The 22,689-nt window shown below is 44.3% G+C and overlaps 1 protein-coding gene across 1 annotated transcript in view; it reads left to right on the top strand.

Annotated features, from left to right (window-relative positions):
* Positions 1 to 22,689, top strand: part of KCNQ5 (potassium voltage-gated channel subfamily Q member 5) — a 553,624-nt gene that overhangs the window by 437,896 nt on the left and 93,039 nt on the right. The window contains exons 6-7 of the mRNA XM_080664487.1: positions 7,192 to 7,302; positions 15,138 to 15,233. Coding sequence (XP_080520613.1) covers positions 7,192 to 7,302; positions 15,138 to 15,233 — 207 coding nt within the window. The remainder of the gene's footprint in view (positions 1 to 7,191; positions 7,303 to 15,137; positions 15,234 to 22,689) is intronic.

Raw genomic sequence — 22,689 nt, 5'->3', positions numbered from 1 at the left:
TGAGCCAGATATTTTTTCTGCAAGCCCAAGGAATCCCTTTGAGAGTCCCCTACTGATATTGCGGGTGGCATTTTATTAATTTGGTCACTGGGTTCCGCTACAAAGTCCCTCTCTTCAACCTTGGATGGCAAAGTCCCTCTGCTTCTGGTTGATTTGTACTTGACCCCTCCCACACCCTCATAGTCCAAGTCTTTTCCTCTGTTACAAGCCTTTTCCTCCCCACAGGTAATCCAGTCGTCTCCTTCACTGGAATTGAAGGGAACTGACTAGAACCTTCCCAGTCCTGCCCTCCACTCCCACTGTGTCCATCCGCATTTCCTCCCCAGCGTGTAATCAGTGTCTTTTCACACTGCCTAGGCTAGTGGTCGGCAAGCTCATTAGTCAACAGAGCCAAATATCAACAGTACAACGATTGAAATTTCTTTTGAGAGCCAAATTTTTTAAACTTAAACTTCTTCTAACGCCACTTCCTCAAAATAGACTCGCCCAGGCCGTGGTATTTTGTGGAAGAGCCACACTCAAGGGGCCAAAGAGCTGCATGTGGCTCGCGAGCCGCAGTTTGCCAACCACGGGCCTAGGCTAACCCTTCCACCAGTACCCTTGATTCTTTTTCCTCTACCTCTTTGGTACCTTACCCCAACATAAAGCCATCACCCCTTTCCCCTTCAGTCTCATCCTCTCTGCAGACAAGTGCACTTACATCCTGGAAAGCCTTTCCTCAAGTCAGGGATTTCAGGGAGTGCTCGCCCTCCCTCCATTTGTCACCAATATTCTTGAAAGGATTCTTCATGTATTTACTAAATATTCATTGAGCTCCTTCTACTTTGTGGCAAGCATTATGTTAGATATTAGGGAGATAACAACGAGTAAAGACATGGTTCCTCCTTCTAGTAAAAGAAATAAGAGCCCTTCCACCAAAGAAAAATACAGTGAACTACCACTAATGACAAGTGCTATTAAGAAACAAGGATCTGAAACTGAGATGAACAGAATGTGGAAAGGCCCTGAGGCAGAAATACACTGGCCGTTTGAGCATCTGAAAGGACACTGTGATTAAAGGGTAGTGAGCAAGGGTGAAATCGGGATGTTCTTGGGGAGGTAGGCAGAGACCTGATCATGTAGGCCATAGTTAGGATCTTAGAATTTATTCTTAATTCAATAAGTAGCCATTGAAGGATTTTTAGAAAACAACAAGAAAATGATACCCCTTGCAGGTGTGTGGAGAAGGAACTGGAGAGAGGCAAGAGCAAAGACTGAGAGAGCAATTAAGAGCCTGCTCTACCATGGTGGCAGTGAAGACAGAGTGAAGGGCATGAGTATGCAATATCTTTGGGAGATAGAAACAATGGGTCTTGCTGACATATTCAGTAAGAGGAGTGAGGGAAGGAGCAATTAGGATGACTCTGAAGCTCCTGACATGAGCAACTGGGTAAATGGTGGTGCTCTGAATTAGGATGGGAGGGGGAACATTGGGAGAGTAATAAGTTGGAAAGTTCTTTTAGACATGCTAAGTTTAAATGACTGTGCAACATCCAAATAGAAAAAAATCAAGTGCAGATATGTGAACCTGGAGCTCAGAAGAGTGGTCTGGTCTGGAAGTATAAATTTGGTGTGTTCAGCATTAACATGGTATTTAAATCCATGAGAGCATTTAAGATTACCTGGGAATGGGGGAGGGGGGAATGGAAGAGAAAGGAAAGTTAGAGGAAAATATAATTTTAAAAAGCAGTAGAAGACCCAGAAACAAACCTCAAGAATCCAAAATTTAAGGGTTGACTAAATTAGGGGGAGCCACATAAGAGGACCCACCAAAGATATAAAGGGAAAACCACAGAAGTGAGGAGAGGAGAGAGAGTCTAGGAAGGGGTGGTCAGCTGAATGGAATGCTTCTCTGAAAGGTCTGGCACCATGGAGTTTACCTCCCTCTATTGCAGTGGTTCTCAACCTTTCTAATGCCGCGACCCTTTAATTCAGTTCCTCATGTTGTGGTGACCCCCAACCATAAAATTATTTTTGTTGCTACTTCATAACTGTAATTTTGCTACTGTTATGAATCGTAATGTAAATATCTATGTTTTCCGATGGTGTTAGGTGACCCTGCTAGCGGTTCTCAACCTATAGAGCCTAAGATCATCGGAAAACACAGATCCTACCTGGATCGGGCCTAAATGGGCAGTCAGACATCCCTCTCACAATCCAGGACTGCTGGCTACCAACTGCTCGCCTGCCTGCCTTCCTGATTGCCCCTAACCGCTTCTGCCTGCCATCCTGATCACCCCCTAACCACTCCCCTGCCAGCCTAATTGATGCCTAACTGCTCCCCTGCCAGCCTGTTTGCCCCTAACTGCCCTCCCCTGCAGGCCTGGTCACCCCTAACTGCCCTCCCCTGCAGGCCTGGTCCCCCCCAAATGCTCTCCCCTGCAGGCCTGGGACCCCCCAACTGCCCTTCCCTGCAGGCCCGGTCACCCCCAACTTCCCTCCTCTGCCAGCCTGGCCACCCCTAACTGCCCTCCCCTGCAGTTTTGATCACCCCCAACTGCCCTCCCTTGCAGGCCTGGACCCTCCCAACTGCCCTTCTCTGCTGGCCACCTTGTGGTGGCCATCTTGTGTCCACATGGGGGCAGTCATCTTTGACCACATGGGGGCAGCCATCTTGTGTATTGGAGCGATGGTCAATTTGTATATTATTCTTTTATTAGATAGGATTAGATAGGATAGAGGACTGGTGCACAAGTGGGGGCCAGCTGGTTTGCCCTGAAGGGTGTCCCGGATCAGGGTGGGGGTTCCCTTGGGGCATGGGATGGCCTGGGTGAGGGGCCTGTGGTGATTTGCAGGCTGGCCATGCCCCCCGGCAACCCAAGCGGAGGCCCTGGTATCTGGGATTTATTTATCTTCTATAATTGAAACTTTGTAGCCTTGAGCGGAGCCAAGCCTCCTGCTCGCTCTGTGGCTGCAGCCATTTTTGTTGGGATTTATTTATCTTCTATAATTGAAACTTTGTAGCCTTAAGCGGAGGCCAAGGCAGGCCAGGGCAGGCGGAAAGCTTGGCTTCCTCCATTGCCAGGGAAACCCAAGCCCCCTGCTCTCTCCGTGGCCACAGCCATCTTGGTTGGGTTAATTTGCATACTTGCTCCTGATTGGCTGGTGGGCGTGGCTTTGGGGTATAGTGTAGGTATCGTCAATTTGCATATTACTCTTTTATTATATAGGATTTATGGTGCAACCATCTCCCCCTTAAATTTGTCAAGTCCTTGTTCACTTAGTCTTCCCCTTCATCCTAGGCAGTCAATATATGTATTCCTGTTGAACTTCCTAAACACATCTCTTCATCCTCCACTCCCATAGAGTCCCACTGCCACTATTCCAGTCCCCTTACCCTTCATTCTGCCAGATCTTGCAGAACTCAAAGGCCCTGGAGAGGAGATGGGACTGTTCTAAGGAACATGGGAAGCCTCTGGGCAATTGACCATGGGAGAGACATGATCTAATTATTGTTTTTCAAAGTCATTCCCTGATCTGGTTAATCTCCCCTTTCACTAATCCTCCTCAGACCCACCTGAACAACTGAACAACTTATGCTTTCCAGAACCAAGATCACCTTCTCTATCATTTCTGCCTCTCAAAATATTACTCATGTCCTGGCTAGTGTGGCTCAGTTGATTGAATGTCATGCACCAAAATGTCTCTAGTTCAATTCCCAGTCAGGGCACCTGCCCAGGTTTCTGGCTCGATCCCCAGTAGGGGATGTGCAGGAGGCAGCCCATTGATATGTCTCTCTCACCTCATGTTTCTCTCTTTCTCCCTCTCCCTTCCGTTCTGTCTAAAAACAATATATACATATATGTGTGTGTGTGTGTGTGTGTGTGTGTGTATTATGTGTGAATATATATATAAAGCCAGAGACTGTAATGCCGTCATGACCATAACAACCTAACGACCGGTCACTATGACACCCACTGCAGCCAGCGAACCGGCCTGGTCTGGGCTGGATTGCCCCCAACACCCCGATCAGAGGGGCCAGCTGGCCAACTGCCTTGGCTGGCAGAAATTTGGGGTCTGGGGACCTTGGAGTTGCTCAGTCTTAGTCTTGGGCAGCTGCAAGGGCAAAGCTCTCCTTTGGTGGAAGTGGACCCGGGATCAGGGCACTGGAGTTGGGGATGGGGTGGGGAGGCTTTCCTGGTGGCCACAGCAGTCCCCACAGGCCACACACAGCACCTGGGCATCTTGCCCGGGTTGGAACAGCGACAGGAATAGGGGCCGCAGGATGCAGGGGGCAGTGGCACACAGGAGCCAGGAGGTGCAAGGCCTGACATGGGCTCTTACCCCACCCACTGGGCCCAGCAACACCAGCAGGTGGGCCATGATGTGCAGCAAGGCGCTGGGCTGCATATGGGAGTGAGCCAGTAGGGCAAGGCCTCGTGCCAGACAGAGTCCCAAGCGGTGTGGGTGGGGCCAGAGCTGGAAATCCTGGTGGGGTGGGCGGGCCTGCAGCCCCATGCCTTTTTGGCCTTGGCCTTGGAATTCAGAGGTCAGCCCCACTTCAAGAGAGAGAACGTGGCGGAAAGTGGCAAGGCCACAGGAGGGACAAGAAATGTTGTGGCCATCTTCGGGAAACGTAGCTGCCATAGTCTTCAGTAACTATCTACACTAATAAAAGAGAAAGATGCAAATTGACCATACCTTCACGACGCCCACCAGCCAATCAGGAGTGAGTATGCAAATTAACCCAACAAAGATGGCGGGTTAATTTGCATACACAGGCTTGAGCAGCTGAGGGTGGGGCAGGACACCTGCGTCATTGCCATGGCAACGACGAGGTGTTCTGCACCACCCCAGCTGCTCCGGGCCTCTGGACAGCATGGGAAGGTGGAAAGGTGGCTCCGGGCAGGAACAAAGGCAGAAAGGCGGCTCCAGGCCAGAGCGAAGGTGGTGCCGGCAGCCAGGGGAAGGAAGGCCCATTCTTGCATGAATCTTCATGCATCGGGCCTCTAGTGAACAGATAATAATCTTTGGTCTCTGTTCTACAGAAGAGAAAGGTAAGACTCAAAGAAGGGAGCCTTCTGCAATACCTCACCCACTTCTCATACCTGACGCTGTGCAGCATTGTTTTCGTTGAAAGTAGAGGATCCAAAATGTTTTTAGATATTTGCTATTTTAGGCAGGAAAGAATTTAGCACAGGGAATTGGTGCTTGGGAAATCATTGGAAAGCTGGAGGAGTGGGCATTAGGCTGGGCCCCCAGGAAAGACTCCCTGGCTAGTGGCAGGAGCTGCCCCCTCAGCCACAACTGAATTCTAGCACACTCTAGCACAGCTGTGACCTGGGGATTAGAAAACTGCTGCCCCCACAAGTGCCTTCCTGCTCCCACAAAACAGGTCACTGGGCACTGCCTCTGCCACAGCTGACTATGCACAGCCTGGATTCCACTGCAGAAAACCTCCACATCTCTGCAAACATGATCACCATCAGCAAACAGCCCAAACTGTGGAAAGATGCCTCTGCCCCACTTCTGCCTTCAAAATATTGTGCAAGCGCATCCAATCAGCAGAAACGAATTCATATCCAGAAACCTAGCTGCAAAGGAGTCTGGGCAATTTCAGACTTTTGTCTAGGAGTGAGATCTTGCCAGTGTACCTCCTGTGCCTGGTATTGTTAAAAATGGGGCCTGGCTGGTGGGGCTCAATGGTTGAGCATCCATCTATGAACCAGGAGGTCACAATATGATTCCTTGTCACATTGCGGGCTTGATCCTCAGTAGGGGCGTGCAAGAGGCAGCTGATCAATGATTCTCATCATTGATGTTTCTATCTCTCCTTCTCTCTTCCTCTGAAATCAATAAATATTTTTTTAAATGGGGTCATGCTGTATATATGGGTTATAATGAGTTTTTCACTTCATAGATCACTAATGCCTTTCTGTTAAAACAATACTTAGAGAACATTATTTATTTATCATTCATTTCAATTGATCTCAGAAGAAGGGAGAGAGAGAGAAACATTGTTCCATTGTTTCCTGCACTCACTGGACTGGGTATTGAATCTCCAACCTGGGCATGTGCCCTGACTGGCAATCGATCCACCACTTTCTAGTGTATAGGACGATGCTATGCTGGTACCCTGACCCCAAATTCCAGCCTCCAGAACTGTGAGAAAAATACATTTCTGTTGTTTAAGCCACACAAATTTATGATATTTTGTTATGGCTGTCTGAGCTAACTAATCTACACTAATAAAAGGGTAATATGCTAATTAGACCAGGTCAACTGGACTTCTTCCAGTCATCCTTCTGGACAAAGCCACAGTGACAGGGGCTGAGGCAGAGGCAGTTAGGGGCGATCAGGACAGCAGGGGAGAGCAGTTAGGTGTGATCAAGCAGGCAGTCAGAGTGGTTAGGGGCAATCAGGCAGGCAGGCAGGTGAGCGGTTAGCAGCCATTGTTCCCAGATTTCAAGAGGAATGTCCCAGATTGGAGAGGGTGCAGGCCAAGCTGAAAGATCCCTCCCCAACGCCCCGTGCACAAATTTCGTGCACCGGGCCTCTAATATATATATTCTTCAAAGCCTAGGTATAATTACATCTCCCAGTAAAGCCTCTTCAACCACCCAAGCTGGTAATCATCTATTCTCTGAATTCCCATGGCAGATTAACTGTGCATCCATAATAGTACCTGTCTTGCTTTTTTGTTTTAATGATTTGTGTGTGACATGTCTCCCCACTTATGCCGTAAATATCTCAGAACAAGAACTATGTACCTCTTGTTTTTGTTCCACTACAAATCCTAACACGTACCTTTGCACGCACCAGACCTTTAGGAAATGTCTGCCAAGGTAATAAATGAACAGCCATAATTAACATAAATTACTGTTTTGTGTACTGATTTAGTCCTAAATCCACGGTGCTATCATTTCTGTATCACTGATGGTTATCCACTCACTTAAATAACCTTTCTTTGAATGCACTTAGAAAAGATGGAAAACTGTGTTATAAAGTAGGAACAAGTATGTAGGTTATTCCCTATCTTAAACAAAGAGATGTTCTGTTATGCGTCATGGAAAATTAAAGCACGGTAATAAAATGAGCCAACAAGACTTGTTGAATACTGATTTAGTGGAAACGTTGCTTTGCCTCCTGTTCATAGGTCCTGACTTTCCTCTCACATACTTAAGCTGCACGTTCTATTTATTTTGTTTTTAGATTACATTGACAACGATTGGCTATGGAGACAAAACTCCCCTAACTTGGCTGGGAAGATTGCTTTCTGCAGGCTTTGCGCTCCTTGGCATTTCTTTCTTTGCACTTCCTGCCGTGAGTATCTTCGCAAAAATAAAGCAGTTTAAATTCGATCTTAGAGGTTTATTAGTATGAGCTTTCACAAATTGATATGCCCAGGAACATATCTATATCATATACAAATGTAATTTTTCTGATATAATGTTAAGTTTTCCACCTATATCCATGTGGACAATGTATAAAATATAGTCTTCTCTTGGAGACACTTAACCTGGGAGTTTTATACCAGCTAGGTCTTTATGACCAAATAACAATTCAGAAAGCATCACCTCTCAGTCGACATGCTACTAATACATTTAGAATATTTGTAAAGACCACAAGATTTCTTTTTAAACCGATGGTTCCAATTTGGTTTGTACTATGTGCTACTGAAGAGGAGGATGTGCACAAGTGGAGTATTTACTTCTCCCAGTCCATTTGTGTGAAAATCATATGACCTTAAAGGGTTTTCATTATATCAGATGATTTATTCTTTGTGTCATCATCATTGATTTTTCGTAATGAGCAGTTTCTGCATCTTATCAGAATGGAGAACACATTTATCTTCTCCCAAGTTTCTGATTATTTTCTCCTTAATGGATGAAGCTTGTCTTTCTGATCATTGTGTCTCCTCTTATTTCCTTAAAGGAAATTGGTCAAGCTATTACAATCTGCCTCCACCCACACGCTCTCACTTTTTTCATGCCATCCCTCATGGGGGAACAGAGCCAACAAAAAGGAGTTTTTAAAGGAGTGGCAGCAGTCATGCTTAAGGAAAAATAGCCCCGGTCTCACTCCAGACACAAGCTGACTCGTCACAGTCTCTGCCTAACAGAGCCCAGGGCACCCCTCCAAGGGAAGCCAGGCGAGTGGGGATTTTCAGCACCATGGCCTTGAGCTCACGGGCTGTCTGTGCCTGTGAACAAGTGCAGAGGGGCTCGTCCTTCCCATGGCCACTGCCAACTCCAGATCAACCAGCTGGTTCTGCGCAGACCACACAGAATCACAGAGAAGGGACTGAAAGACCATGCAGAAGCTTAAGCAGGAGACCTCATTTTGAATTCTAGTTTTGTCACAAACTACCTATGTGACTGTGATAGTTCTCTAGGGCTGTTGTAAGAAAAGTATCACAGACTGGGTGGTTTAATCAGCAGAAATGCATTGTCTCACAATTCTGGAGGCTAGAAGTCCAGAATCAAGAAGATGGCAGTTCTTTTTGAGGGCCAGGAGAGAAGAATACTGGCCTCTTTCCTTGGTTTGTAGATGGCCATCTTCTCCCTGAGTCTTCACATTGTCTTTCTCTCTACATCTGTGTCCCAATCTTTTCAGAACTCCACTATTATTGAATAAGGACCCAACCCAAGGACCTAATTGTAACCTAATTACCTCTGGAAAGATCTTGTCTCCAAATAGGGTCAGCATCTGAAGTAGTAGGGATTAGGATTCCAACATGTGAATTTTGGAGGGAAGCCATTAAGCCTATAACAGTAACCTTTGGTACATTTATTCATCTATATAATGGAGAAAGAATTATTATACCCTGAGAAATTTTGTGAAGACAAAATTTTGTGATAATGTCAGTCCAGTGCTTGTCATAAAAAAAAAAAATTCTGTATGAATCCAGATGTATGTTTCCTGTTGTGAAATGAAAAAAAATCAAGGAGAGTAAAAGTAGCATCTGACTTATTCAGAGTCAACTTACCTGTTTACCGCAACAGTTTAGAACAGAACAGCAATTCGCTCAATAATCAGATTTCCTACAGGAAAAACCTGTAAATAAAATACAGTCTTGGGCTTTTTCCCCAAAATAATGGCACAAAATACCTGCTGCTTTTGTGTTTAGAATTAACCTGAGGCCACATGTGTAACAACTCTGATCCAGTGAAAACCTACAAACAGGGAAGTAGGCAACTTCTGGGCTGTTAGAATCAATAACAGTATATGTGCTGTCCTCATCAGTGAGCCTCTTAAGACCTATGCATAAACTTTTCTTAACTTAGAGGAAAACTTGATAGTTTCACAATTCCTTGAAGATTATAAACAGCAAATGTAAAAGTAGGCTGATAGAACAGACAGGAAGAGATGGTGAAAGACTAACCAGGGAAAGAATAGAAAATCTGTAGGAAGCAAGCAGACGTAAGTGTTCCAAATGTGTAAAGACCTGGCCCCAATTAGTGTTAGGGTCACAACACCTCCAGGAGCCGGTTGCACCTGGCAGAGAGGTAGCAGGTCCCCAACATGAAACTCTGAACTATGTCTCTCTGCTCAGTTCAAGATCAGAGACTAAATAATCATTCTTGGAAATGCTTCCCAATAAAGTGATTATAATTTTCATTTGTGCCAATTAAATCAATATATGTTGGAAATATAAAAACTTGCTTGCACACAACAAAGCATTCCCTAACAATGCCAAGAAAAGTAAACTTTACCATGGATCTTTTTACTGCAACCTCACATCAGGTGCAGAGTTCTTATATTTTTTATATGTTTTTATTGAATTTAGAGAGGAAAGAAGGGAAAGGGAGAGAGAGATAGAAACATCAATGATGAGAGAGAAACATCAGTATTGATCTGCTGTCTCCTGCACACTCCTTACTGAGGATCAAGCCCGAAACGAAGCATGTGCCCTGACTGGAATCCAACCAGTGACTCCAACTGGTGACCTCTTGGTGCATTGGTCAATTCTCAACCACTGAACCACACCAGCAAGGCTCTTATCCTATCAAATAAAAGAGTAATATGCAAATTAACCATCACTCTGCTATGCCCACAAGCCACGCCCACAAGCCAATCAGGAGCGAATATGCAAATAAACCAAACCAAGATGGCTACGGCCACAGAGAGCAGGAGGGAGGCTTGGGTTTCCCCAGCAATGGAGGAAGCCAAGCTTTCCGCCTGCCCTTGCCGGCCTAGGCCTCCACTCAAGGCTACAAAGTTTCAATGATAGAAGATACATAAATCCCAACAGAAATGGCGGCAGCCACGGAGCTGGAGAGAGCAGGAGGCTAGGGTTGCCCCTGGTGATGGAGGAAGCCAAGCTTTCCACACACCCTGGCTGGCCCAGGCCTCTGCTTAAGGCTACAAAGTTTCAATTATAGAAGATACATAAATCCCAATAGAAATGGCTGCCACCAGGGAGCAAGCAGAAAGCTTGGCTCCGCTCCAGGCTACAAAGTTTCAATTGTAGAAGATAAATAAACCCCAGATACCAGGGCCTCCACTTGGGTTGCCATGGGGCGTGGCCAGCCTGCAAACCACCACAGGCCCCTTGCCCAGGCCACCTCACACCCCAAGGGAACCCCCACCCTGATCCGGGACACCCTTCAGGGCAAACCAGCTGGCCCCCACCCGTGCTCCAGGCCTCTATCCTATCTAATAAAAGAGTAATATGCAGATTGACCATCGCTCCAACACACAAGATGGCTGCCCCCATGTGGTCAAAGATCCTGCCCTCATGTGGACACAAGATGGCCACCACAAGATGGCCAGCAGGGGAGGGTAGTTGGGAGGGACCAGGCCTGCAAGGGAGGGCAGTTGGGGGCAATCAAGCCTGATGGGGAGGGCAGTTAGGGGTGACCAAGCTGGCAGAGGAGGGAAGTTGGGGGCGACCAGGCCTGCAGAGAAAGGCAGTTGGGAAGGACCCAGGTCTGCAGGGGAGAGCAGTTGGGGGTGACCAGGCCTGCAGGGGAGGGTAGTTAGGGGTGACCAGGCTTGCAGGGGAGGGCAGTTAGAGGCAAACAGGCTGGCAGGGGAGCAGTTAGGCATCAATCAGGCTGTCAGGGGAGTGGTTAGGGGGTGATCAGGATGGCAGGCAGAAGCGGTTAGGGGCAATCAGGAAGGCAGGCAGGCGAGCAGTCGGGAGCTAGCAGTCCTGGATTGTGAGAGGGATGTTTGACTGCCCATTTAGGCCTGATCCCGGTGGGGTCAGGCCTAAATGGGCAGTCGGACATTTCTCGAGGGCTCCCAGATTGGAGAGGAGGCAGGCTGGGCTGAGGGACACCACCCTCCCTCATGCATGAATTTCGTGCACCGGGCCTCTAGTATATTTAATGAAAGATTAAATTATTCATATATACCTTTAAAAAGCCGAGGTGACTGGAATTGCCACTATGTCTGTGCACCCACTGGCCAATGTGTTGTCTGAGATTTAGGATAGTGCATTGGCATTTTGCTATGAAAGTTAGAGGTGGATTATGGGCCACCACTGTTTGAGGTTTCTCCCACCCAGGAAACCTGAGGACAAAGAAAGAGAAGAGCCTTTCCCATCTTCCCCTCAAAGCTGAAGGACTCTCCTGCACATCACAGAGGTGTACAGGTCAGCCTCTCCAAGCTCTTCTGGGAGGTTACTTTCCCTGAGACCCACTGCCTCCCGGGGCTAACGGGCTAATGAGCTTGCAGGGCAGCCCCAGCTTCAGCATCATCCTGAGGAACAGGGCTTTCTACCCTTCAGGGTGTGCCCTTCCCTCCTTCAAGGAGTGGCTTTCAGTCTAGTCTGTTCACCATGTGTGGGATACAAATTGGGCTCATTTAATCTGGAAGATAACAGGGATAAATATTTTAAATGTCTACCAAAACATGTTTTCTTGCCGCTCAGTATATGTATCACCTCTTGGCATAATACTAAAACTCAAAACCTAAAATGTAAGTTATGTGATATGAGAAAATGAATTAAAACAAAACTCAATTTCTAAGAAGTTGTATTTGTTGGTGTCAGTAGTTGAAGAGATGGCACACAAATTATATATATGTGTGTGTGTGTGTGTGTGTGTGTGTGTGTGTGTGTGTAAGTTACATGTGAATATACATATAAACTTACATTAATATATATACATAATAGAGTTTATTTTGACACACACACTTCCAGTTAGGTTCACTGTGCTGTATCCTCAGAGATGCAGAAGAAGACTGGAATGGAGCCACCATGAGATGATCAGCAGACCTGGTTTAATAATAGTTGTAATGTACAGTCTGGCACAAGAGATGGGAGGAAACGTTTACTATTGATGTTTCTAAGCAATGCCAATAAGATTTTCAGCACATTTTAGTTTGTTTGGCAGATGCTAAGTCTGTGATTTGTAGGGCCTGTCTTCATATTTCAAGAGGGATTTAACTCTGAACCTCATACCCCCATACGAAGTGCTCCAAAATGATAGCTATTGCTGTTAATGAAATATCTACAAAATCGGAATTAGGCTGCTAATGAGTGGTTTACACATAATACATAGTATAAATATGTGCTATAAATTCCTATTCTCTTACATGTTTATACTTCATGAAAATTGACATCAAAAGGAAAATAAATCTTTCCTAGATGATCTTAAATAGCAGAAAAAAATTAAGACTTAGAAATACTGTAGTTCATCTGAATTTGAAAATGGAGGGCCATTTTTATAACCTCTAAATGAAGGGAACTGTTTAAATCTAAAAACAAGACTGTACAGTCCCGGTTTTTATCAAGTTTAGTTTGTGCAATCACAAGCTGTATGAGATGAAGATCTTAGCAAGAGACAGTTTCTGAAAAATGGGAAACAGAACCTATGACGTAATTTCTAATTTTATGACAGTCATTTACCGTAGCTAATAATAGAGTTGATCATTGCTCATTAATAGTATTATGTAACTCTATTTTATTTTTTATTTTTTTTTTTAATATATTTTATTGATATTTTACAGAGAGGAAGGGAGAGGGATAGAGAGCTAGAAACATCGATGAGAGAGAAACATCGATCAGCTGCCTCCTGCACACCTCCTACTGGGGATGTGCCCGCAACCAAGGTACATGCCCCTGACCGGAATCGAACCCGGGACCCTTCAGTCCGCAGGCCGACGCTCTATCCACAGAGCCAAACCGGTTTCGGCATTATGTAACTCTATTTTAAACATGCAGTAGTCCCCCCTTATCTGAGGTTTCACCTTCTGTGGTTTCAGTTACCAATGGTCAATCTTGATTGGAAAACATTAAATGGAAAATTCCAGAAATAAACAAGTCATAAGTTTTAAATTGCATTCCGTTCTGAGTAGTGTAATGAAATCTCCTGTCCTCGTGCTTCGTCCCGCCTGGGACTTTGTCCAGCATATCCATGCTGTAAACCCTATCCCACCCATTAGTCACTTAGTCATCTCTGTTATCAAATCAGTTATCAGACAGAGAGTGAAAGACCACACTCACATAACTTATGTTACAGTATATTGTTACAATTGTTTTTATTTTATTACTGTTGCTGTTAATCTCTTACTGTGCCTAATTTATAAGTTAAACTTTATCGTAGATATGTGTGAATAGGAAAAAACATAGTACATATAGGCTTCGGTACTACCTGTGGTTTTAGGTATCTACTGGGGGTCTTGGAACATATCCTCATGAATAACTTGGGGACCACTATAATCACATTACTTATTATCTGGTTATTGTCACAGATGTACTCAGAATTGTGGCTTCTCAAGATAAGAAGGAAGGTTCAAGGTTATCTAGAATCCAAACATATCTTAGCCAAGTTTCATCCCGCTGAGACCACCTCCTAAAGAAGAGAAACCCACCACCTCCCAAGCAGCCGATACCATCTTTGAGCTTCTTTAAAGAAAAGAAAAACAACCATTCCTTATCTGTGGTGAATACTGGCTTAGCATTTATCCGATATCCATCTCTCACCAAAGGGTTAGACTCCTTGAAGTTTAATAAAAAGCTAATAATTTATAGCTAGCAAGTAAAATGCACAGACTTGAAAGCAGTGATGCTCCATGCCCCATGCCAATAAACTGGAGACTTACAAAGCCCGGAGACTGAATTTAGCAACCTCGGAAAGCCAGCGCGGGGCTGACACACAGCATCTTGAGTCCACAGTGTTAGACCAAAGCAAACTGAGAAGAGGGGAGCATTTCAAAGAGCCAGAACTTTGGCAGATCAAGATGATACACAGAAGGAAGCAAGCCAGGCCAAAAAATTAACATAAACATAAGAGGGACATACTAATCTTACTAACCCCAAAATCTGAATAGGTGAGCCAAAACCAAAAAGGTAAGAATGCCAAAAGTGTGAGATTAAAACTCAGAGAAACAGGAATGTGCTTTGCAATAATAACCATGCTCTTGACTTTATTGTACAAACAGGCAAAACGGAAAACTCTCTATGTCTTGAAAACTGAGTGTTTGTTTGTCTCATCTGAAAAACTGTCCTCCCCTCCCCTTTCACTTTATTTTGGTAGGTGCAGAATTATAGCATTATGAGAACTAAACTGGGACAGATTTTAAACACTCTCCCCCCTTCCCTACTTCACAAATAGAAAATAGAAAATTCAGTTATTTCATCAAAGTGCTAGAAACACTCCCATGTCCACAGCAGCAAGACTTTAACTCTTCCAAATTTCATATCCACCTCTGTCCTCCATATTCCATCACTGGGTTGGACCATTTACTCTAACTTAGGCAGAAAGAAATGTTAGAGAGGGCACACAAAAGACATTTTTTAAATGGTGATTTTTATTTGTAATTAGGGTGCCTCAACCATGTCATAAGAGACAATAACTGGAAATGCCTGGTTGATTTACTAAAGAACAGAAGTTATTATATTTCTAGGCCCAGTGGTCAGCAAACTGCGGCTCACAGGTTTGCTGCTCTGTTGACTAATGAGTTTGCCGACCACTGTTCTAGGCAGTCTTGCCCAACAACTCGCCATTGGCCACTGGTATTTTAATAGAAGTGAATAGTGTTTGTTTTGTTAAGTTTGTTTTAATATTTCTGGACAGGTTGGATACATACTGTGTCTTTTCTCAGACTCTTTTTAGAAGTTGTTGTTGTTTTTAATTTTTGTAATTTTTAACAGTGCTTTTTGGAGGAAAAAAAAACTTGAGTACTATTTTTGTGTTTTGTTCCAGGGCATTCTTGGCTCAGGCTTTGCATTAAAGGTACAAGAACAGCACCGCCAGAAACACTTTGAGAAAAGAAGGAACCCAGCTGCCAACCTCATTCAGGTAAATGTCAGTGTAATAGGTAGATGGCAACAGCTGTCTTCGTAAGTGCTTGCTGGGTCATTTTCCAAACTCTGTGTTCCATTGCTTTCAAGCTACTATTTTGTTGTGTGTGTGTGTGTGTGTGTGTGTGTGTGTGTGTGTGTGTGTGTGTGTGTAATGAAGCTGGAACTTAACGTACAGTCTTAGATTTAGCAAGTGCCCCCCCGCAAACAGAAAAATATATTTTCAGTAAATGGTCCATGTGTTGTTCGGGTTAATTAGCCGTGCCAGCAAGGCCATGTAGAGGTTAGCAGCTGTGTTGCTCCTGGAATAACCTAATATGTCTTATGAATTACTTGGTGAAATATAATTGATCATTAAGTGATGGCGCAGAACATGGAATTGTTCCCTGCATTACAAGGACTTTCTCCAGCCGAATGGATGCCACTGATCTGCAGAACAACGTATTTGTTTAGAATATGAGGGTTTAGTACCTGTGGGATCATTTTTAATGCCATCTAGAGCAATTACTTGAAACAGTTATCTTATTTTTAAGAGCTGGTGGGATTATGGAATACATAAGTGTTCAAGAATTGTGAAATCATTAGCATATTATTTGAAGGCTAACTCATAACGATATATAGTTTAACTTCTTTTTTCTTGTGTATAACTCAGGATTTGCTTCAGTACTAAAAGAAACCCTCCTCCTTTGCCATCCATGTCTTTTGGGCGTAGCACTATCCTAGAACCAAGTTGTTTAAGAATCAAAAAATATACTTTTTATAGATCCACAAGATGGATTTGGTATTGAATTATGGACACAATGATTATACAATCTAGTTTCCTCCCTCCTTGCCAGCCAGTGGGAGATCCAGAACTCCTAACTGAAGGGGTTTGGGGTGGTGACCTGAGGAGCTAGGAGACTTGTCTTCATGCCGGAGTAACATGCACATTGTTTTCATTTAGATTGTAGGTTTCAGTGGGTGGGTTGTGGGGTTGGGGAACATTACCCGACCCTACCCTTAGCCTTTCCCTGTGGCCATGATATGAAGTACCTCCAACAGAAATGGAGCAAGAGGAAAAAGTGGGTGAGCATGGCTCAGTTATATTATGAAAGAGATCTGTTTTGTATCTGATTATTAAATGAGGATATTAATTTTTAAATCAAGCTATTCTGCAACTATTGACAAGGAAATTGGCCATTGGGCATGACTTCTAATATGAACCACTGAGAGTCTCTATTTTTTTAAATGTCTAGGTTTTAAAAGAGCACTAAGATAAAGTAAGCTTTGTTTGCTTGAAGGAAAAGATCCCTAAGTGGTAGGAGTTTAAGGTCTGAAGCCAAATGATGAAAGAGGTGTCACAGACTCTAGTGTGCACACAGCTGCCCCCCAGCACTGATAGCCTTCCGTCATTTGATTCTTCTTAACTGGTTGTGAAGGTGTTTCCATACTTCAAAAGAACTTTCCTCCTTACTGTTTTTATCTTTTAATTATCCTTGCATCTATTTCTTATTTTTAATTTCAGAACAATGTTTTCCAATCTGTGAATATAGAAGTTATTCCATAGGCTCCTTGCATCCATCCAGGCAACAAGCCCTAGCTATGTATGGAACCAATGATATATCTTACACATATCTAGACTGCTTTCTCATGAATACAGTTCAAATTTATTTAAAACCCTTACTATTTATTAGCTTTGTATTATATATTATATCAATCAACACATACTCAAAATGCAGCCACTTCTGTGTATAGATCTTTGATACTTCTGGATGTTAAAAGGGGACTCTATATCAAAAAAAATCTTAGAATATTTACTATTGTGTTAGAAAGTCAGCCCTCTGAGGAATTTCTATGCATGTATTCCTTGTGATGATATAGAGTTGTGCTGTCCAGTGCAGTGACCACTAGCTGTATGTGGCTATTTAAGTTTAGAAAGTCAATTCCTCAGTGACACTAGCCACATTTCAAGTGTTCGATAGCCATATGTGGCTATTGGCCATCATACTGCACAAGGCAAATATCAAGACTAATAGGAGGACATTTCCTAATCTAACTTATCATTATCAACTACTAAATTGTGCAAAAACAATTTCCAACTGAACTTGAAAATAGACTACCACTCCTGCAGCAAATCATTGGACCAAAGACATTTATATCTCCACAGCCATAGCAAGGCAAGGCCTTCCTCTTAAGTGGAGGAGAGGCTGACTGAACAGTTTTTTCTGGAGATCTAGAAGTTAATTTTATGGAATTCAGATATGTAAATATTGTGATCAATAATTGAACTTGTACAAATGTTGGATAGCAATAGAGTGAAACCACTAATATTTCTTTTACTTAAAACTTTAGCTCATGTGTTGTTCTGAACAACAAAAAAAAAGACTGTAGACCTAACCAGTTTGGCTCAGTGGATAGAGTGTTTCCCTGTGGATTGAAGGGTCCCAGGTTCAATTCTGGTCAAGGGCATGTACCTTGGTTGCAGGCTCTACCCAACAAATCTATGTGTCTCTTTCACATTGATATCTCTCTCCCTCTCTCTCTCTCTCTCTCTCTCTCTCTCTCTTCCTCTCCCTTCCCCTCTCTCCAAAAACCAATGGAAAAGTATCCTTGAAAGGCTTGAGCCCTCATCAGTGTGGTTCAGTTGGTTGGAAAATTGTCCCGTGCACCAAAGGATCGAGGGTTTGATTCCCCATCAGGACACACACTTGAGTTGCAGGTTCAATCCCCAATCGGGGGCATGTGTGGGAGACAATGAATCAATGTTTCTCTCTCACATTGATATCTCTCTCTCTCTCTCTCTCTCTCTCTCTCTCTCTCTCTCTCTCTCTCTCTCTCCCTCCCTCCCTCCCTCTTCAATCTCAATCTCTCCTCCCCCACTCAATCTCAATCTCTCCCTCTTCCCCCTTTGCCCTCTCCCTTTCTCTCTTTCTAGAATCAATGGAAACATATCCTCAGGTGAGGATTAAAAGGCAAAGAGAAAAAAAAGACTTGAAACACTCAAGAACACCTTTAGAATCTAATCACAGTTTCAGTAATCAAAGTAGAATCTACTAATTTAAAAAGCAATTGTTTCCCCATCCAAATGCTATTAATTAATTAGTCATAAGAATAATAATATAATTAAATGTATTCACTGTTCTTTCTTGATGACCCTTAGCCAGAAATCAGGGCTTTAAACCTTGGTTATATATTATAGAAATTTATTTTCAAGGATGCACTAAATTGAAAAACAAACATCATTTGCTGATCCATTTATTTTCTTGCCCAATAAACCTGCCTTGGTTTGCTGAACACACAAGGCATCAAGATCAAGAGCAATCTCATTAATGTTAACCCAGAGCAACTATCTTTCTAAAAGGGCACTGAAATGCCCAAATTGCTTTGTCATTTGGTTGGCGAGGCAACTAAATTAACCAGCATTTCAGGGTTTTAGGGAAAAGTCTAAAAACCACCCCAGCAGCTTGCAGCAAATTTAGCTGTGTCAATATCTTTGCATGATTCATTTAAATTAACTTTTTATTTCAAATGGAGAAGTCTGGGAAAAGAAATTAGCTCTCACCAACATTTTGAATACCTGCCTAAATGTCACAACTTTTAATAATACCTAAGACTTGTGAAATGCTTTTTAGTTGGCAGAATGTTTCTATATATTAAGTCACTTGATCCTAAGGACAAGCCTAGGAAGAGCTAGGACTCAAATCCTTGCTGTCTGAACTTGAATCCATTACTCCTTTCAAAGAACAGCAGTTGCATCCTCATATATATATTTACTAGTGACCTGGTGCATGGATTCATGCACATTTGAAAGAAAATTAATTAGAAGGTGGCCGGCAGGGCAGGACTGGGCAAGATGGGCCGGACACACCCTGGAGCCAACCTCCTGCGGTCCCTCCCCAGTGTCTGCACAGTGAGTGGGGTCCCTCTGGCAGGTGGGGTCCCTCGGCCTGGCCTGCAGGGATTGGGCTGAAACCGCTCTTCGACATCCCTGAAGGGGTCCTCGAATGGGAGAGGGAACTCTGCAAAGTTGCTGTGGTACAGAGTGTGGAACACAAACACAAGTGTGCAGTAAACCAGATCTGGGGCCGACAGTGCCCCAGCAACAACATAACCCATGGCCAAAGGTGGAATTACACGGCCCCATGAGGAATAGGGCTTCCTCCTCTCTGGTTTCTGGGTGCGTCACCTGAGAACCACTGCTGCCAAGTCACTGCAGCTCGGCAGCTCCTGCATTGAGTGTCTGTCCCCTGGTGATCAGTGCATGTCATAGCAGACGGTCGGACATTTAGCATATTAGCCTTTTATATATGTAGATTAGAGTCCCGGTGCATGAAATTCATGCATGGGGGGGGGGTGTTCCTCAGCCCAGCCTGCACCCTCTCCAATCTGGGACCCCTCGAGGGATGTCCGACTGCCCGTTTAGGCCCGATCCCGGTTGGATCAGGCCTAAATGAGCAGTTGGACATCGCTCTCACAATCCAGGACTGCTGGCTCCCAACTGCTTGCCTGCCTGCCTTCCTGATTGCCCCTAACCGCTTCTGCCTGCCAGCCTGATCACGCCCTAACAACTCTTCTGCCAGCCTGATTGATGCCTAGCTGCTCCCCTGCCAGCCTGTTTGCCCCTAACTGCCCTCCCCTGCAGGCCTGGTCACCCCTAACTGCCCTCCTCTGCTGGCCTGGGACCCCCCAACAGCCCTTCCCTGCAAGCCCGGTCACCTCCAACTTCCCTCCTCTGCCATCCTGGTCACCCCTAACTGCCCTCTCCTGCTGGCCTGATCACCCACAACTGCCCTCCCTTGCAGGCCTGGTCCCTCCCAACTGCCCTCCCCTGCTGGCCATCTTGTGGCAGCCATCTTGTGTCCACATGGGGGCAGCCATCTTTGACCACATGGGGGGCAGCCATCTTGTGTGTTGGAGTGATGGTCAATTTGCATATTACTCTTTTATTGGATAGGATAGAGGCCTGGTGCATGGGTAGGGGCCAGCTGGTTTGCCCTGAAGGGTGTCCCGGATCAGGGTGGGGGCTTCCCTTGGGACATGGGACAGCCTAGGCCAGGGGCCTGTGGTGGTTTGCAGGCCGGCCATGCCCCCCGGCAACCCAAGTGGAGGCCCTGGGATCTGGGATTTATTTATCTTCTATAATTGAAACTTTGTAGCCTTGAGTGGAGCCAAGCCTCCTGCTCACTCCATGGCTGCAGCCATTTTTGTTGGGATTTATTTATCTTCTATAATTGAAACTTTGTAGCCTTAAGCAGAGGAGGCCAAGGCAGGCCAGGGCAGGCGGAAAGCTTGGCTTCCTCCATCGCCGGGGCAACTCAAGCCTCCTGCTCTCTCCAGCTCCATGGCTGCCGCCATTTTTGTTGGGATTTATTTATCTTCTATAATTGAAACTTTGTAGCCTTGAGTGGAGGCCTGGGCCCGCCAGGGTGTGCAGAAAGCTTGGCTTCCTCCATTGCTGGGGAAACCCAAGCCTCCTGCTCACTCTGTGGCCACAGCCATCTTGGTTGGGTTAATTTGCATACTTGCTCCTGATTGGCTGGTGGGCATGGCTTGTGGGTTTGGCAGAGTGATGGTTAATTTGCATATTACTCTTTTATTAGATAGGCTTATGGAAGCCTTGAGATTAGCATTTAAAGGTACTTCATTTTTCATTTCTTCTTGGTTCTTCTTTATTTCCTCTTGGTTCTTGCTCATATTGTCGAATTTGTCTTCCATTCTTTTCAGCCACCTTATGACCATTTCTCTGAATTCTTTCTCTGGAAGTTGCTTCCCTCCATTTTGTTTACTTCCTTTTCTGGTGATGCCTGCTTTTCTTTCATATGCGAGCTGTTTCTTTGTCTCCCCATGGTCTTTCTTCTCCGATGTCTGGTTATGTAGTTCTCTCTCTCCTGCATTGATTTAAAGGCACAAAATATAACACAACCAGGTACAACACACAAGGCACTGAACAGAAATGTATTCACGATATAATAACCTCCAATAAAGGTGACCACCAGAAAAAGGCAAATTAGGGGATAGGAGAGAAAGAAGAAGAGGAAAAAGAAAGAAAGAAAAAGAAAAAAAAAGGAGTGTCAAAATGAAATTGGGAGAAGGAAAAAAAAAGTAAGAGAGACAAGAAAGAGACTAAGAGAGAAAGGGGAACAAACTATATATTTGGGGAGAAAACTCCAATAGAACAACCACTAATCCCAGCAAATGCCAGCAACAAATACCTGGGGGTTAATACAAACTACAACACCAACTAATATCAAGCGAGGTGAGGGAAAACAGAAGCAAAAAACAAACAAAAACAAAGCAAACAAAAAAACAAACAAAAAAAAGAATAAGCAAAACAATCTCACAAAAAAGCATAAAAATTCGATATAATCAACATTCAAGCAAACAACAACAAAAGGACAGAGAGAAAAACAATTTTTTGGATAGTTAAGACAGTGAAGAGAGAGGTGTGTATGGACTTGGAGCAGGGGATTGTAGATTAGATATATAAGTAGGGTGAAATTTTATCAGGGGGTAAACAGAAAGAATAGGGAAAATCTAAAGCAGGAAAGGGGTAAGATAAACAGGACACCAAAAGGGGAAAGGTTAGGAAGAGAGTGATGGCATAAAGGTAGAGTTGAGATAGAGTAAGACGATGCTAAAGGAAAGATTAGCATTTAAAGGTACTTCAAAGTCCTATGTTACAGGTTCACTTCTGGAGAGATTGGGCCAGTTCAGGTGAAACCAAGATGCTTTAATGGAAACAGAAACGGGGAAATTAAGAGAAAGTTTGTGAAATAATGCTGAAAGATGTGCTTATTTTCTTGAAAGGAAGAGATTAGAAGATGCTGCTATGGCGAAGCTAACTGGCCCAAAAAGAAAAAGAAAAATCCATCTATCTATCCATCTAGAAACTGTGGCTTTATTTTACTGTTAAAATAACTGAATTTGCACCCAGTTACCTTAGAGTGAGGCCACCAGTCAATAAACTCAAACCGCTTATACAGAGCTCATACATCTTTTTAGTGCTTCAGTCATAAATAAGAACAGATTCAGAAAAAACAATTTGTAGTCGTGAAAAATGTGACGTAAGAATAAAAGAAAGCAAGAAGAGATAAAGTTGTGGAAATCTCCTAGGAAGTAGAACAAAAACAGATGGAAAATAAGACAGAAAGAAAAACTGGATGACCCTTCCAGGGGTACATCGAAGTAACATGAGTATCTCAAAAAGAGTACAGGAAAACTAAGGGGAGGATATTATATTATTACTAGAGGCCCGGTGCACGAAATTCATGCACGGAGGGGAGGGGGTTGGCGTGTGTGTCCCTCAGCCCAGCCTGCACCCTCTCCAATCTGGGATTCCTCAAGGGATGTCCAACTGCCCGTTTAAGCCCGATCCCTCTCACAATCCAGGACTGCTGGCTCCCAACTGTTCACCTGCCTGCCTGCCTGATTGCCCCTAACCACTTCTGCCTGCCAGCCTGATCACCCCCTAACCA

The sequence above is a fragment of the Plecotus auritus genome (genome assembly GCF_963455305.1).
Source record: "Plecotus auritus genome assembly, chromosome: 4".
In the NCBI taxonomy this organism is placed as follows: domain Eukaryota; kingdom Metazoa; phylum Chordata; class Mammalia; order Chiroptera; family Vespertilionidae; genus Plecotus; species Plecotus auritus.
The sequence above is the reverse complement of the archived record's forward strand: the minus strand, read 5'-3'. Positions and strand labels throughout refer to the sequence as shown.